At 37.5% G+C, this 19,133-nt stretch overlaps 1 protein-coding gene across 1 annotated transcript; it reads right to left on the bottom strand.

Moving 5' to 3' along the window:
• Positions 1-234: 234 nt before the first annotated feature.
• On the bottom strand, positions 235-6,080 carry LOC140163762 (rabankyrin-5-like). Its single transcript, XM_072187078.1, has 8 exons — positions 6,072-6,080; positions 5,802-5,978; positions 4,497-4,644; positions 3,610-3,700; positions 2,795-2,937; positions 2,236-2,382; positions 1,022-1,112; positions 235-367 (listed from the first exon to the last, which is right to left on the bottom strand). The coding sequence occupies exons 1-8, from the start codon at positions 6,078-6,080 to the stop codon at positions 235-237; spliced, it is 939 nt and encodes a 312-aa protein (XP_072043179.1).
• Positions 6,081-19,133: the final 13,053 nt, after the last annotated feature.

Genomic DNA, 19,133 nt, shown 5'->3' with positions numbered 1-19,133 from the left:
AAAAATACTGTCGAAACGCAATAAACGCCATTTTAGATCCCTTAAGGATATTAAGCTTAAAATTTCTAACAAGATCTCAAAGCTCTATTTTGATTGGTTACTCAGATGATTATAACATGTAATTAACCAATCAGAGGCACTAAGAATTGCAGTAGTGCCCACCATGGGGTAAAATGTCCTCTCAGTAACAGGTGCACCAGATGCAATATGTACTACTTCTTTTATTCATGGATCTTACGCCATCCCTCCTAATGAGAGTACGTCAAAGCAGACATCGCAGGTTCTTACCGGTCTGGACAGGTCATACTTGACAATGGGAACCATTTTTGCTGAACATTTTGCGCAGAGGACACGTCCACAATGTCGGCTGTGATGAGAAATTGTGAAAAGAAAAGAAATTTGTTTATTAGTATTCCTTTAATTCATATTGACGTTTATAAATTTACAGTGACCAGAGAAGATATCTTACCCTTCCCAGAATCCTTTGCAACATGATGCATCGCCTCATTACATCAAGTGACACTCCTTTTACTTTGTACAGGTTTCCTTTGTTTTCATGTCGAGAATTAACTGGCTAAACATGGATCAATAGTCATGAAATAAACATATTTTGAAAGATCTGGAAATGCTCTGTTCACTGAGGTACTTATTGTCACTATCGACCCATGATGCACTAGATAGCAAATGAAAAACATAACTGAAATGGAGGAAATGATCTGTGGGAAGTGTAAGTAATCTGCTCTGCATAGTGACCACCCTCTCTGTTGGTAGTGGTACTTTGGATATTTTTTTATTGGAAATTTATCACGAGGCAGCCATTGGGCATACAACCTTTTTGCCCTTGCACCACAATGTGTGGCTTGTATTGCCTTATATACCCTGCCATCATATTTTGACTGCTCAGTGCCAGAAGTGGGCAAGTGCAATAGCTGCCAAATTTTAATTTGGAACCCATAATTTCCACCTAAAAATCTCTATCATAGATAATACAAATTCAACAAAATGCAATGTCAACACTCACCAATGATGCTTTCTTGTCTTAATTGTAAACTTGACTTGGCACTCTTGGCAAAACTCACTCTCGGACCATGTTGGCTCTGATGATAACATATCTGTTATGCAAAACAAGCAAGAAAACAAGATATCAAATCAGTATACAACACTTAACATTAAGAATCCCTTGCCCAGCAGGCCGGTAAACCAACATCTGACGTCACTCATGTCAGTCCAGCAGGCAACTAGATTCAAAATGACAGATACATTTACAATTATGAAAACTTAAACACTCCAAAATAGTTCTGCATGTATAGGTGCAGGTGTTCCTCAAAATGATGGTAAAGTGTTAGACTCCAGCTGATCTGGATGTGTTGGATTATTCTGATATGTATAGGGTGTGTGCTTGTTAGCTGCATAACCCTGCTAATGGTTTTTGGCTTGTCTTGGGCCACAGTGGTCAGTGAATTCCTGTCAAGTGTACTGACAGTTGTGGGTTTGTGGCTGTGCATAGCACACTATAAATCATTCTTAGTCAGTGGGAGTGGTCTAGTTCGTAGACACATTTCTGATTGGACAATCGCATGATTTTGGGTGCCGTCTATCAGGCCGTAGACGACCCCACGTCATCATGCGTCTTGATAATCCGTAACACGCGTGTAGAGATGCGCGTATGTATCACGCTGGATGTGTAGACTAGTGCGGAATACTGTGCGAACGCTTAGCAGTCACGCGCAACAGAATACTTAAAGTTGTAAACAAGTTTCGTTCATTTTATAATGAGGGGAGTTTTTATGACGGTAACTTAGTTTTTGCTTTAAAAAAATTGTTTACTGTTATTAAAATAATATTTAACTGACTAAGAATGAGAATAAGCGATAGGAATTTTTATTTTGCCTATCCTCTACCATGATGAGCGACAGGCAGGTCCAATATTTTTATCGTAGTGGATACGCTGCGCCGCATCCACTACTCAAAATATTGGACCTGCCTGTCGTCTATCACACGGTAGAGGATAGGCAAAATAAAAATTCCTATCGCTTATTCTCTAACTGTGCTATGTCTTATAATTATTATTCAGACTGGGTCAAAAAGTTGGTTAAAATATATATGGCCCACAGTACGTTTCACTCATAACACTGAAAAAAAAACACCTTTTCTTGCAAGTTTTCTAATCTAATCTAATCTAATGTAATGTAATCTAATCTAATGAATCATTTTACGAATAGTACCCTGACTTACCTAAAAGTCTAAATAAGAGTTGTTTAGTAGCTACTTGTGCATTGAATATTGACATCCCTTGTTTGTTCATGGCACCCATGCTGGACCCAGCTCTCACCATGGCTCGACACAGATTCCCGTTACCCTTCTGGTAAGCTAATAACAGAGCTGTAAAACAAGTAACATACAAACAGGATCATGTTAAACATCAAGCGTATGGATCAGAATCCAAGTGAAACCATCTACAATATCTGACCAATGCCATCCCACTGGTTGTCAGAGCCAGGACCAGCCAACTCAAATTTTTTGGGCTATATACTTTGTCTGGCAGATGAAGCACCTGTGAAAGAATATTTAAATGCCCTATCTCTTCCTCACACCGCACACTCTGTACTTGCAGTATGTTCAGCACCTCCTGAGAGATATTGCAGGGATGCTGGAGGAAGCTTGTGGTTGCCTGCTCCGCAGCTGACTGATGATGATGATGATGATGATTGATGATATAATATATTTCAAATGGTGCTTATGGCCAATCACCTGACATATTGGGGGGTTTAACCCTACCCCTTCTTCGACATACCATTCCCAAATATCTTACCAGAATTGCCATCTGCATCAGGCTTGTCTAGTGGATAGTTAGGCATGGATTCTTTGAATAAATCAAAGATAGCTCCTGCATTGTCTCGACCATACTGACCCAGGATATGGAGTGGAGTTTGACCCCTGTGGCAGAACAGAAAAAACAGAAAAAATGTTAATAACACCTCAATCAAATAATACCAGTGAAGTGGAAATGTTCAAACTATACTCGGCTATTCCAGTTGAAATCCATACACCCCCTATGGAAGACATGACCTTAATCTTCCACACAGGGAGTGTGGATTTCAAATGGGTTTACCTGAATGGGTGACTCCATTTGATAACCCATACAACACCTATCGAATACATGACCTTAATCTCCCACACAGGGAGTGTGAATTTCAAATGGGGTTACCTGAATGGGCAACTCCATTTGAAGTCTACACCCCCTGTGCAGGAGATTTAAGGTCATGCCTTCCATAGGGGGTGTATGGACAGTGGCGGTGCCACGGGGGGCATAGGGGGGGAAATGCCTCCCCAGTCAGAACTCTTGCCCCCCCCCCCCCAGTAATAACCCAAAATTATCAAAATTTGATTTTGTCCCCCTAAAATTCACTTTGCCCCCCCAGAAAAAACTTTCTGGCGCCGCCACTGTGTATGGATTTCAACTGGTCGGCGGCATTGTTGACAACAAAGCTTTGTTCAACATTGAATTGGGGGAGCAGGGCAGAGGTAAAGTGTGCCAACATTTTTTCCCAGGATTGTAGCATTCTCCTGTTTACTTCTTTGGATAAATATTTTCAATGAGCGACTCACTTTGCATTGTAGGCTTCTGCATTTATATGTGATTCTGTTAACAACACACGCACTGTGTTCAGGTTACCATGATGGACTGCTATATGAAGAGCTGAAATATAAGCAGAGAATAAGGTAAGGTAAACCTATTAATCCTCCTCCTATGAAGGTTGGCTGCAACCCCCTTCATCAACCCCCTTTCGTAGAACCCATGACCTCAAGCTGCATTGCGATTGAGAGTCAAAATCTCGGACCACTGCATCATGTCCCACCAATTCAAAGACTCAATCAAATGTGTAGCCAGGAAGAATTTTCCCACCAAATATATTGCACACAATCACATCACCACAGAAGCTGCAACTGCTCACATTTACACAAAATTTAAAACTATGTTTGAGGTAACTGATTTGACAAAATGTAGCATGACATAAATTTGACAATAAATGTCTGCTGAATCACATCGAATCATCTCAGCATTGTTTTTTTTTAAATATATATCAAGCATATCTAGGCAACAGCTGAAATCTAGGAGATAACGCTGACGAAACTTCGGCCAGGCACAAGTAACCTGGAGAAGGGGTCACCATAGATAGCTGGTCTGGGCATTTTTACAGTGTAGTCAACAATTGGGCTTATTACCTTGAACGGAACCAAATATAACAAGGTCTTTTATTATGGGTCATCTGCCCCGCATTTTACAAGATGACCCACTGACTCCATGGGGAGAGCGGATTTTTTTGTGTCCTGCCGCGAATTGAACCCAGGACCTCTTGCACCAAAGGCAAAGACCTTACCTATAGTGTGCCACACTGCTCCCATGTTGCACAGGTATCCTGATATTCTTCATTATTTTGCATGGAAAACATACACAATAAATATTAAAGCGCCCTACTACATGTAGTGCTTACCATTATTTTGATTATCATCTACTGCGTCTACATCTACGCCATTCTCTATCAATACTGTTGCTATGGTGCCATGGTCCTTAGCGGCGGCCATGTGTAAGGCAGATTGTTTATGGTTATCTATATCGTGGACATTAGCTCCTGCTAATAGCTGCAAAGAACAAAAAAAAAAAAAAATTTATTTGATACATATTCTCAGAGGTGTTGGAAACATTGACACATGTTGACAGTGACTGCTAATATTAACTAGCCAATATTTATAGTCAAAATTTTCTCCCTGATTCCAGATCCCTTAAGTGTCATGATTTGTCTGCTTGAACATGTCCACTTGCCAGCTGGGCTATTCCAGTTGAAATCCATACACCCCCTGTAGAAGATATGACCTTAATCTCCTATACAAGGGGTGTAGATTTCAAATAGAATCACCCATTCAGGTAGCCCCATTTGAAATTCACACGGCCTGTGTGGTAGATGAAGGTCATGTCTTCAGGGGTGTATGGATTTCAACTTGAATAGCCTATAGCTAAAAGTGTCCATTATAAGTCCATTTAATCTGTTATAAGTGATGATATCTCATTTAGTTTGGCAAAATTCTTCAACCTGGATGTTTCAACTACACAACCAGATCCCTATTGCAGCTACACATGTACACTGTCTCCAAGGTACTTGTCTGGTACTGTGCATTACCAGGGAGTACCAGTCTAGTAACAGTTCAGTACCACTGCTGATGGGTCCTATGCAGTAGCAGCACTGGAACTGTGTAGGTACTCTGTGTGTACCAGTCAGGTGCCTTGGCGACGGTGTATCTGTGCATGCAGCCGCAATAGGAATCTTGTAGTGTACGTACCTGCTGCACATATAATAAAGCACAGCTGCCAGCTGTCTAAAATACTAAAAATCTGCATTTTCCATATAAAATAACTATTTTTACATGTTCATGTACAACAGAATTAACACCACTATTAATCTATAGCCTTTTGAAGTAAAAGTATTCCTTTGTCATTTTTTTTCAGTATTTTTTACAGTTTGTCCACTCTGAAGTACAAAGTGACAACGCTCACAGATACAGCTGCGTAAACAGTGCTTGTGCAGTGCTGCGTCTCTGTTGAGGTATGCGTGCCTTCAAAGTCGGCACATTGTGTGCGTCCGCGTCGGTACTTTGTACTTCAGAGTAGACTGACTGTAGTAAAATTCTATTAAATCTAAAATCAGTACTCGTTTGGCAGCTCTAATGAAGTAAAAACAATATTGATGACGCAGCTCAATGGAACCACTAATCCTGCCTCAAAGATAAAAGTTTGAACTTACTAAATTTCTAACAATAATTTCAGATCCGGCCTGCACAGCTAGATGTAGTGGGGTGAATGCACTGGCGTCTTGCACCCTAGAGTTGACATTAGCTCTCACACTGATGAGGAATAGAACACTCTCAATGTCAGCCTTCTGCACTGCTATATGGAGGAAGTTCCTGCCCCTGTTGTCAAGCTACAGAAAATTCAAACAAGAAAGAAATTTAATGAGTGAATATGATTTATTATGACAGAACTCCACATTCCTTTTTGCCCCTTGAAGACATACATTCTCCATCTGTGCCTTCTTGTATATGTGACACAAGCTACTCCATGAGGGCCAAATGAGGCATTTTTATACAGACATTAGGCTATCATAATTTATACTGAAAACTCTTAAGATATCTAGCATACTTGGTTCTGAACTTCTGAAAGTTTTGTGAAGTCTATTTTCTTAGGTATTTTATTGTGTTATTACTCCATATTTTGGCCATTAATTTCAAATTTGCCACCTTTGGTCCCATGAAGCAGATTGTGTCACATATAGTTTATTTTGGTCCTCTACAACATCATGTCTTACCTTAACTTCAGAAAGAAAGAGACTATGCTATCACTATTTCTGTCTGTCATTGTGTATGTGTATCTGCTAATTTGGTTTAGTAATATAGATGCCATTCCAAAAGTATGACTACTAGTGAATTCAAACTTGGTGGAAATGATCATTGGGTGGAAGACTTAGCGACCTGAAGGATGTTGGGGTAAATTAGGTTATACAAAAAACTCAAAGTAACCAAGTGCCTTACATGCACAAAAAGGCCCAACTGTATATTCTCAGTGGTAACCTTACGTTAGCTATATTTACAAAAACATTATATAGCTGAGAAGTGTAATGGCAACAAAAAAATGTCAACAATTTACTCCCGATTCCAAAAACATACAGCACCAATGTTTTGGGATTAAAAAGATTTTATTCTGTTTTGCCAAATAAAATATAGTTCAATCCAAATCCTTTAGTTAGAACTAACTGGCAAATGTTAATTTTTGCTCAATTTTTGGAAATATGGGCCAATAACATACATTTTGGGGTGTTTTTGTATGCTGTGACAATCAAGCCTAAAGACTTTACAAAGTTTAATATCAGCTAACATAAAATAGTAAGATTAAAAGTAATATCTTTGCTTTTATACTCAAGATTCTGAATGTCAAGTCTTTGAATTTTCATTTTTGTGACATGCAATTGTAAGAAAACATACAAAAATTGGCCAAATATTAAAATCTGACCTTTATTGCCAAATATTTCCAACTAAAGGATTAGAATTGAGCTATGCTTCATTCAGCAAAACAGAATAAAATACTATTTTTTAAATCCCAAAAATTAAGTGCAGTAGGTTTTCATCTGTTTAAACAAAAGAAGCAACAAACATACTTCAGAACTAACAAGAGTAAATTTGCAAAAAATAGTTTGTTCATCAGAGAATGAATGTTGTGAAAATATTCACTTCGCAAATTTTTAAAAAAAAGTATAAATGTGCCACTTATTGATGTTACCAAGTTATGACCTTGATGAAGTAAATTTAACTATTACTCAAAGTGGAATTCACCTTGTCAAATAATAATAAGGACAAAAACTGGTTATTGTGGTGTACACAATAAGCAATACATAAAAAAATCTGTGTCATGTTAAACCAATTACAGTAGTATTATTGTCTACAGGTGTGCAGGCAGTTTTCCTTAACTTGCTTGAAACTTCCTGCTGATTGGGTCAGAGAATTAATAATATAAAGCTACATAGAGTAGTCGGTACTGTGCTTCTGCTTCTGATGAATTAACTCTGAGGGGACGGACTAATTTTTGAGACCAAAAATAAAAGCAATTAATAGCTGGAATTTTCCAAACTTTACATTTGAATATTGAATTCTCTTCTGTGTATGTTATCTAAGTATTAACAATGGCGAGTGTATTGTTGATAGCAATATACATCATGACTTTAGTAGTAAGTCATCAAGTACTGTACTGCACCGGTGCAGGTTTGACTACTTCATCTTTAAGCGTATGGAAAAAATGCTACAATTTATGCAACAACAACATCTTATGGTGTCACAAGCAGAACTACAAGAGTATTAGACAAAACAGTTGCAGAAACTGCTACAACTCTGCCAACACCAGAGATAGAAAAGTTTGAAGCGACTTTATCTTCACATACATTGACGACATCGGTAGAAACAATAACATCATCCTGGAATGAAACAACAACTTTAGGTATACAAACAACCAATGCGACGGGATTCGATATGCCCGAACATTCAATATCAGAGCTGCAGAACACAACGTATTGCACATTTGATAATCCAATCTTCTTGGATAATCACACTGTCATCCAAACAAAGGTGAATGAAAGCTGCTACATATCTGCCCCATCCGGAATGGGTATACAACTGGATATCATTCATGCCGCTGTCAACTGGAATTTACATGAGTATTTCTATATACAAGCAGGTAATACGGAAATACAGTGGAATAAAAGTGTTATTGCATTTACACATGAACCAGATTTATGCAACATCTTTTTCACAAGCAACAATTTAATTGTCAGGGGTTCCGCTACTTTGCAGCTGGCGCCAGTTTATCATCCATCAGCGGAGTTGATTTCAGCGAGAAAGGGAAATGCAACAACGAATCACTGCATGAATGTGGATACTTTTGATGATGTGTTTCATGGTGTTGTTAGCATCACCAATGGTTATGGTTTGTTCACTGATCCTATAGAATATTTTGATCTTACAAGTGCATATGGAAATGGAGAAATTAGTGTTCAGTATCGACTCCCCTTTCCTGTCTACAGAGATAGATTTTCAATTGCAAAACTACCATCCTGTTCAGCACTTTGCTCCTGCATGCTGAAACATCTCAAATTTGAAATTCAGTGTCCCTCTGTGAACCAAATAGATCGCTTGCTTACCTACATGTATGATACTAGTTCTGAAGCGCTGATTGGATCACAAAGAAGCATCAATGCTATTGCTCCCGGTGCTTTTCAACAGTTTAGCAGCATCATCTATCTGTTTCTTGCAAAAAATGAGATTAATCTAATTGAGGATGGGACCTTCCAAGGACTCGATTATCTGGAAGTATTGGATTTATCTAATAATAGAATATCATATCTAAGTAAAACCACATTTGTGAGTCTGCCTTCCCTGAAACATTTGTATCTGATTAGTAATATGTTAAGAAATCTTACTGCTAATGTGTTTGTTAGTGTAAAAAGCTTAGAAATTTTGTATTTAGATAAGAACATGATAGTAGCATTGGAACCTGATGTGTTTAGTAATCTTACCAATCTGATACAATTGTCACTGTCTTACAATCGTATAGCAGAGCTAGATGCTACATTATTCCATGGGTTACACAAATTGTCCTATTTAGTTCTGCGCACAAATCAATTTTCACATTTGAAACCCGGAATATTTGATAGCCTTGCTGACTTGATAGAATTATCATTGTCTGACAATCACATAACAGAGCTAGATGCTAAGCTATTCCATAAGTTATACAAATTGACCTATTTGCACATTGGCACAAATCAAATTTCACATTTGAAACCAGAAATATTCGATAATCTTACCAATTTGGAAGAGTTGTATCTGTCTGACAATAACTTTACAGAGCTAGATGCTAAATTATTTCATGGGTTACGCAAATGCTCTTTGTTCCTTCACACAAATCAAATTTCACGATTGAAACTAGGCATATTTGATAGTCTCACCAATTTGACATATTTGACTCTGTCTGACAATCACTTAACAGAGCTAGGTTCTACGTTATTCCAAGGTTTACACAGATTATCCTATTTGTACCTTCACACAAATCAAATTTCGCAATTGAAACTAGGCATATTTGATAGTCTCACCAATTTGACATATTTGACTCTGTTTGACAATCACTTAACAGAGCTAGGTCCTACGTTATTCCAAGGGTTACACAATTTGTCCGTTTTGTACCTTCACACAAATCAAATTTCACATTTGGAACCAGGAATATTTGATAATCTTACCAATTTGGAAGTGTTGTATCTGTCTGACAATAACCTAACAGAGCTAGATCCTAGGTTATTCCATGGGTTACACAAATTGTCCCGTATGAAAATTAACAAGAATAACTTAACAGAGCTCGATGTTAAGTTATTCCAAGGGTTATATGACTTGGCCTCTTTGCATCTGAACGACAACAACTTAACAGAGCTAGATGTTAACTTATTCCATGGGTTACAAAAATTGTCCATGTTGTACCTTCACATAAATCAAATTTCACATTTGGAACCAGGGATATTTGATGACCTTACCAATTTGGAAGTGTTGTATCTGTCTGACAATAACTTAACAGAGCTAGATCCTAAATTGTTCCATGGGTTACACATATTATCCTATTTGTTCCTGTACACAAATCACATTTCACATTTGGAACCAGGAATATTTGATAATCTTACCAATTTGGAATATTTATACATTGACACAAATCACATTTCACGTTTGAAACCAGGAATATTTGATAGTCTTACCAATTTGATAGTGTTGCTTCTGTCTGACAATAACTTAACAGAGCTAGATGTTACCTTATTCCATGGGTTACACAATTTGTCCGTTTTGTCCCTTCATACAAATCAAATTTCACATTTGAAACCAGGAATATTTGATAATCTTCCCAATTTGGACAGGTTGTATCTGTTTGACAATAACTTAACAGAGCTAGATCCTAAATTATTCCATGGGTTACACAAATTGACCTATTTGTCCATTTACACAAATCAAATTTCATATTTGAAACCAGGAATATTTGATAATCTTACCAATTTGGAAAGTTTGTTTCTGTTTGACAATAACTTAACAGAGCTAGATCCTAAATTATTCCATGGGTTACACAGACTGAATTATTTGTCCCTTTACACGAATCAGATTTCACATTTGAAACCAGGAATATTTGATAGTCTTACCAATTTGGAAGTGTTGCATCTGTCTGACAATAACTTACCAGAGCTAGATACTAACTTGTTCCATGGGTTACACACATTGGAATATTTATACATTGACACAAATCAAATTTCACATTTGAAACCAGGAATATTTGATAGTCTTACCAATTTGATAGGGTTGCATCTGCCTGACAATAACTTAACAGAGCTAGATGCTAATTTATTCCATGGGTTACACAAATTGTCCTATTTGTACATTGACACAAATCAAATTTCATATTTGAAACCAACAATATTTGATAATCTATCTCATTTGAGTGTTTTGAGACTGGATGGCAATAATATAACTACACTAGATGTTAGCCTCTTCCAAAAATTGCAAAAGTTATCTAATTTGAGCCTTTCCAATAACCAAATTAAAGAGCTGTACCCAGGTTCTTTTGATAATCTTACCAACTTATTCATGTTAAATGTCAGTTCCAATGAGATGACTAATTTGGATGCTAGAATATTCGGTACACTGGAGAACTTAAAAGTTCTTCTGCTAAATAACAACTACTTATCACATATTGATAACAAATTGTTTGAAAAATTAACGATACTTTCTGTGTTAGATCTTAGTGGTAATAAACTTACATCTGTAGCTCAGGGGACTTTTAAAAGCTTAATTGACCTGGCAGATTTATACTTGCAGAATAATTCCTTCCATAAAATAACAGAAGAAATGACAGGCCTATATCATCTTCAAAACCTAGATTTAGGAATGAATGAAATATCAAGACTTGATCGCTTTAGCTTTGAAAACCTTACAAACCTACAAGGGCTCAGTCTTGCTAATAATCCTCTGATCACAATTGAATCTGATGCATTCTATGACTTAGATAATTTGGAATTTGTTAATTTACGAGGAACCCCGCTGTCCAATATTAATCAAAACTCATTCCACAGCCTTAATAACAATACTTATGTTGTGGTAGATTTCAAATCAATATGTTGTTTTATTGATGATAATAATGGTCCAACATGTATACCTGGTGAAATAGGCTCCCCGTATTCAACATGTTCGCAGCTTCTGCTAAATGACTGGGTTAAGAGTTCAGTTTGGGTTATTGGTATTTGTGCACTTATTTTCAATGCTAGTATATTTTTGTGGAGCTGTCTCACAATATGTAACAGGAAGATAAATACTAATATGAGACAAAAGCTATTGATAACAAACCTTGCTGTGGCAGATCTGCTTATGGGAATTTACATGCTCATCATGGCTATCGTAGATCAGATATATGGTGAACATTTCCCTATATTTGCAGACAATTGGCGAAATAGTTCAATGTGTTCATTTGCTGGTTTTTTGACTATTCTATCAAGTGAGGCATCTTTGCTATTTCTTGTGCTGATAAGTGTTGAGCGTTTTTATGCATTTAAATACCCTTATAATACCAAACATCTATTCTCAACATCTGCAACTAGCATTACAGTAGCAATATGTGTTTGGGTAACAGCATTAACATTAAGTAGCATACCCACAGTATTGAATGATTCAGAGTATGGGTATTCAGAAGTATGTATTGGGTTACCACTGGTTAGAACCCTGACATATGACATTAAGTACACAAACATTTCACTTGATATAGATTTCAGTAAACTTAAAAGAGATACCCTTGCCCAGCAAACACCTTTTGATAATACAGATAAATTTCCAGGCTACCATATCTTTCCTGATCGAGGAAGAACAGCAGATGAATCTTATTTGTATACTTCTAAAGATGCAAAGCCCTCACCAAATGAAAATTATACATTACATATACCGGACATACATGAACTTGGGAGCACACCATTTTCACATTATGCCATTGGCCTTTTTATTGGATTTAATTTTCTCTGTTGCTTAATTGTGACTTTTTGTTACATTGGAATCTTTGTGATTGTAAAATTTTCACCACATCTGCGAATGAGCGTGTCACGTTTCAGGCGTGAGAGGCGTATGGCTATAAAAATGGGCCTCATCATTGGAACGGACCTGCTGTGCTGGATGCCAGTAGTAATCCTAGGTATTTTAGTGCAAACAGGAAAAATAGAAATCAGTCCGGAGGCATTTGCTTGGATTATAGCATTTGTGCTACCAATTAATTCCACCGTTAATCCCTTCTTATATGCTCTCGGTCATGTACTATCTATATACTGGGATCGCAGAACGAATCGTGGACCTCAAAATGCAGCTAATGACCGTGACAATATATTTGACAATGATGACATTGCAAATGAAGAAGAGAATAGTGAAAATGATGGTCTATTAAATCGAGACAAAATTAGGGAACATGGGGTTCTAGTAGAAAATAGAGAAGAGAATAGTGAGCATGATGGTCTACTAGAGAATGGAAATGAGGATGATGATCTTGATAGTCAACTACAGAAAATAGATAGTGACAGTCAATTAGATAATGCAAGTGATGAACAGAGCTGGCCTGATCATGAGCATGTGGAAAGAGTTTTATCCCTTACTGATAATATAGAAGCCAATTATTACTATGACCACTCAGAACCAATTGAGCTACAAGCAGCAAATTATACCAAATCGGATCTAAACAAGGCTGTTGACAAAACAAAAATGTGTAAATCAGACCCAGATGGTATTATTGATGGATCCCAAACAGAATCTTCCGGAAATACTACTAATGATGATGATAAGAGACACCCTGGTGACAGATCTTTTCAAACTATGGATATTGATGAAACACAAACAACATTTGGTGCTAAATTTGCTACTGATGATGCCCAAACAAAAAATGATGTTGAAGTACATCTAGAGGTGCTGGATCTGATTTAAAGCAGTCAAGTTAGCTCAATCAATAAGGCATTCTACTATGGTGCGAGAGGTTGCGGGTCTGGAATTTCCCCTGGACAAGGAACTTACTGCCAATTGTCTTGTAACCCGTACGAAACTTGGGGAGCTGATCCTGGTCATTTGTGGAATGTCTAGGGTGTACACTCTTGAAGCTGCGAAGTCCCTGTGTTGGTGTTAAATGGTTTTTGGAATGATGTTGGGCTGTAGTGGTCAGTGAAAACCTGTAAAGTGTGCCGAGGCTTGTGGATCAACGCCTAGGCATTGTACCTGTGCGTAGCACTTTTTTTAAATAGTAACCTTTAAATAACAAATTGGATCCAATTAATAATTGTTTTGAAACCAAACTGATGCTGATGATCGATACTATTGATTTATACAAAAATAAAGCATTGTGTCAAATCAGACCCAACTGTTGCTAATGATGTAACCCAAAAAGAGCCTTGTGTCAAATCAGACCCAAATATTGCTAATGATGTAACCCAAACAGAGCCTTGTGTCAAATCAGACCCAAATATTGCTATTGATGTAATCCAAACAGAGCCTTGTGTCAAATCAACCCAAATATTGCTATTGGTGTAATCCAAACAGAGCCTTGTGTCAAATCAGACCCAAATATTGCTATTGGTGTAATCCAAACAGAGCCTTGTGTCAAATCAGACCCAAATATTGCTATTGATGTAACCCAAACAGAGCCTTGTGTCAAATCAGACCCAAATATTGCTATTCATTGATGTAACCCAAACAGAGCCTTGTGTCAAATCAGACCCAAATATTGCTATTGATGTAACCCAAACAGAGCCTTGTGTCAAATCAGACCCAAATATTGCTATTGGTGTAACTCAAACAGAGCCTTGTGTCAAATCAGACCCAAATATTGCTATTGATGTCACCCAAACAGAGCCTTGTGTCAAATCAGACCCAAATATTGCTATTGGTGTCACCCAAACAGAGCCTTGTGTCAAATCAGACCCGAATATTGCTATTGATGTAACCCAAACAGAGCATTGTCAAATCAGACCCAAATATTGCTATTGATGTAACCCAAACAGAGCCTTGTGTCAAATCAGATCCAAATATTGCTATTTATGTAACCCAAACAGAGCCTTGTGTCAAATCAGATCCAAATATTGCTATTTATGTAACCCAAACAGAGCCTTGTGTCAAATCAGACCCAAATATTGCTATTGATGTAACCCAAACAGAGCCTTGTGTCAAATCAGACCCAAATATTGCTATTGATGTAACCCAAACAGAGCCTTGTGTCAAATCAGACCCAAATATTGCTATTGGTGTCACCCAAACAGAGCCTTGTGTCAAATCAGACCCAAATATTGCTATTGATGTCACCCAAACAGAGCCTTGTGTCAAATCAGACCCAAATATTGCTATTGATGTAACCCAAACAGAGCCTTGTGTCAAATCAGACCCAAATATTGCTATTGATGTAACCCAAACAGAGCCTTGTGTCAAATCAGACCCAAATATTGCTATTGATGTAACCCAAACAGAGCCTTGTATCAAATCAGATCCAAATATTACTATTGATGTAACCCAAACAGAGCCTTGTATCAAATCAGACCCTAATATTGCTATTGATGTAACCCAAACAGAGCCTTGTGTCAAATCAGACCCAAATATTGCTATTGATGTAACCCAAACAGAGCCTTGTATCAAATCAGACCCAAATATTGCTATTGATGTAACACAAACAGAGCCTTGTGTCAAATCAGACCCAAATATTGCTATTTATGTAACCCAAACAGAGCCTTGTGTCAAATCAGACCCTAATATTGCTGTTTATGTAACCCAAACAGAGCCTTGTATCAAATCAGACCCAAATATTGCTATTGATGTAACACAAACAGAGCCTTGTGTCAAATCAGACCCAAATATTGCTATTTATGTAACCCAAACAGAGCCTTGTATCAAATCAGACCCAAATATTGCTATTTATGTAACCCAAACAGAGCCTTGTATCAAATCAGACCCAAATATTACTATTGATGTAACCCAAACAGAGCCTTGTGTCAAATCAGACCCAAATATTACTATTGATGTAACCCAAACAGAGCCTTGTGTCAAATCAGACCCAAATATTGCTATTGATGTAACCCAAACAGAGCATTGTGTCAAATCAGACCCAAATATTACTATTGATGTAACACAAACAGAGCCTTGTGTCAAATCAGACCCAAATATTGCTATTGATGTAACCCAAACAGAGCCTTGTGTCAAATCAGACCCAAATATTGCTGTTGATGTAACCCAAACAGAGCCTTGTGTCAAATCAGACCCAAGTATTGCTATTGATGTAACCCAAACAGAGCCTTGTATCAAATCAGACCCTAATATTGCTATTGATGTAACCCAAACAGAGCCTTGTGTCAAATCAGACCCAAATATTGCTATTGATGTAACCCAAACAGAGCCTTGTATCAAATCAGACCCTAATATTGCTATTGATGTAACCCAAACAGAGCCTTGTGTCAAATCAGACCCAAATATTGCTATTGATGTAACCCAAACAGAGCCTTGTATCAAATCAGACCCTAATATTGCTATTGATGTAACCCAAACAGAGCCTTGTATCAAATCAGACCCAAATATTGCTATTGATGTACCCCTAACAGAGCCTTGTGTCAAATCAGACCCAAATATTGCTATTGATGTAACCCAAACAGAGCCTTGTGTCAAATCAGACCCAAATATTGCTATTGATGTAACCCAAACAGAGCCTTGTGTCAAATCAGACCCAAATATTGCTATTGATGTAACCCAAACAGAGCCTTGTGTCAAATCAGACCCAAATATTGCTATTGATGTAACACAAACAGAGCCTTGTGTCAAATCAGACCCAAATATTGCTATTGATGTCACCCAAACAGAGCCTTGTGTCAAATCAGACCCAAATATTGCTATTGATGTAACCCAAACAGAGTCTTGTGTCAAATCAGACCCAAATATTGCTATTGATGTAACCCAAACAGAGTCTTGTGGCAAATCAGACCCAAATATTGCTATTGATGTAACCCAAACATAGCCTTGTGTCAAATCAGACCCAAATATTGCTATTGATGTAACCCAAACAGAGTCTTGTGTCAAATCAGACCCAAATATTGCTATTGATGTAACCCAAACAGAGCCTTGTGTCAAATCAGACCCAAATATTGCTATTGATGTAACCCAAACAGAGCCTTGTGTCAAATCAGACCCGAATATTGCTATTGATGTAACCCAAACAGAGCCTTGTGTCAAATCAGACCCAAATATTGCTACTGATGTAACCCAAACAGAGCCTTGTGTCAAATCAGACCCAAATATTGCTACTGATGTAACCCAAACAGAGTCTTGTGTCAAATCAGACCCAAATATTGCTATTGATGTAATCCAAAACAGAGCCTTGTGTCAAATCAGATCCAAATATTGCTATTGATGTAACCCAAACAGAGCCTTGTGTCAAATCAGACCCAAATATTGCTACTGATGTAACCCAAACAGAGTCTTGTGTCAAATCAGACCCAAATATTACTATTGATGTAACCCAAACAGAGCATTGTGTCAAATCAGACCCAAATATTGCTATTGATGTAACCCAAACAGAGCATTGTGTCAAATCAGACCCAAATATTACTATTGATGTAACCCAAACAGAGCCTTGTGTCAAATCAGACCCAAATATTGCTATTGATGTAACCCAAACAGAGTCTTGTGTCAAATCAGACCCAAATATTGCTATTGATGTAACCCAAACAGAGCCTTGTGTCAAATCAGACCCTAATATTGCTATTGATGTAACCCAAACAGAGCCTTGTGTCAAATCAGACCCAAATATTCCTATTGATGTAATGCAAACAGAGCATTGTGTCAAATCAGACCCAAATATTGCTGTTGATGTAACCCAAACAGAGCCTTGTGTCAAATCAGACCCAAATATTGCTATTGATGTAACCCAAACAGAGCCTTGTGTCAAATCAGACCCAAATATTGCTATTGATGTAACCCAAACAGAGCATTGTGTCAAATTAGACCCAAATATTGCTATTGATGTAACCCAAACAGAGCCTTGTGTCAAATCAGACCCAAATATTGCTATTGATGTAACCCAAACAGAGCCTTGTGTCAAATCAGACCCTAATATTGCTATTTATGTAACCCAAACAGAGCCTTGTGTCAAATCAACCCAAATATTGGTATTGATGTAACTCAAACAGAGCCTTGTGTCAAATCAGACCCAAATATTGCTATTGATGTAACCCAAACAGAGCCTTGTGTCAAATCAGACCCGAATATTGCTATTGATGTAACCCAAACAGAGCCTTGTGTCAAATCAGACCCTAATATTGCTATTTATGTAACCCAAACAGAGCCTTGTGTCAAATCAGACCCAAATATTGCTACTGATGTAACCCAAACAGAGCCTTGTGTCAAATCAGACCCAAATATTGCTATTGATGTAACCCAAACAGAGCCTTGTGTCAAATCAGACCCTAATATTACTATTGATGTAACCCAAACAGAGTCTTGTGTCAAATCAGACCCAAATATTGCTATTGATGTAACCCAGAGTCTTGTGTCAAATCAGACCCAAATATTGCTATTGATGTAACCCAAACAGAGCCTTGTGTCAAATCAGACCCAAATTTTACTATTTATGTAACCCTAACAGAGCATTGTACTGGACTAGTCAGAAACCCGACTTTTGTATATTGCTCAAATTTCAGACTTTTGTGCATGTTTGGAAATGGGTGGGGGAGGGGGAGAATTTGAAACCAAATCCTCACTAAGTGTGTTTTTGTCATGTGTAAAATCCTTGTTAACATCTCCTTCTCTCATGATGAATAAATGTGCCGACAGAAAAAATCTCACTCCTTGCTAACATGCATATGTGACATGATCAAGGGGAATGAGTCACATGTCGGCCCTGGTCGAAAATGAGTTCTACATCTGTTACCAAAGAGGACATTTAGAGCTTTCAGAAACTGAAAACCCCAAGTTGATACAACTTTTCTTTGCGAAGTTACGTCACTTTATCAATCGCTGAAAACAATATAAAACAAAATAATTTTAACACTTTCTTTGCCAATATCTCAAAATCAATGTTAGCGACATCCGACTCATTCCCCTTGATCATGTCACATATATGCCCCTCATGGCAGCCATCTTGGATATGCGAGTGAGAGAATCACTTCATAACATTTCAAATAATTATTCCTTATAAGCAGTTTTTTAATTCACCTTTTCTGCACATCCAAGATGGCCATTCATGTCATGGCGGCCATCTTGGATGTGCAGGGAGAAGGAACATTCTCATTTATGGGTTATATGCAGAAAATATTAAGGCCCAACTTGATTTTTTTAATCCTTGCTAAGGGTCATTTTCAATGTCAATTCACATGGATGCTACAACATGTATACATGAGTGTCCCCCTAAACGACAATAACATCACATTGATATTTTTTCACCAGCATTCAGTTTGAAAATATCTTAATTGATAAATTGAATCTCAAACTTTTTACCAGAACAAAATTTGTGAAAGGTG

Source organism: Amphiura filiformis, chromosome 11 (assembly GCF_039555335.1).
Source record: "Amphiura filiformis chromosome 11, Afil_fr2py, whole genome shotgun sequence".
NCBI classification, from domain to species: domain Eukaryota; kingdom Metazoa; phylum Echinodermata; class Ophiuroidea; order Amphilepidida; family Amphiuridae; genus Amphiura; species Amphiura filiformis.
Note: the sequence above shows the minus strand (reverse complement) of the source record. Positions and strands in the feature narration are given on the sequence as shown.

Bases quoted from the DNA above. Each gene is read 5' to 3' on its own strand.
- LOC140163762 (XM_072187078.1), bottom strand. The intron at 3,701-4,496 runs GTAAGCACTACA...CTTATATTTCAG, and splicing joins AGATGATAATCAAAATAATG to CTCTTCATATAGCAGTCCAT. The intron at 2,383-2,794 runs GTATGTCGAAGA...CTTGTTTTACAG, and splicing joins TGGTAAGATATTTGGGAATG to CTCTGTTATTAGCTTACCAG.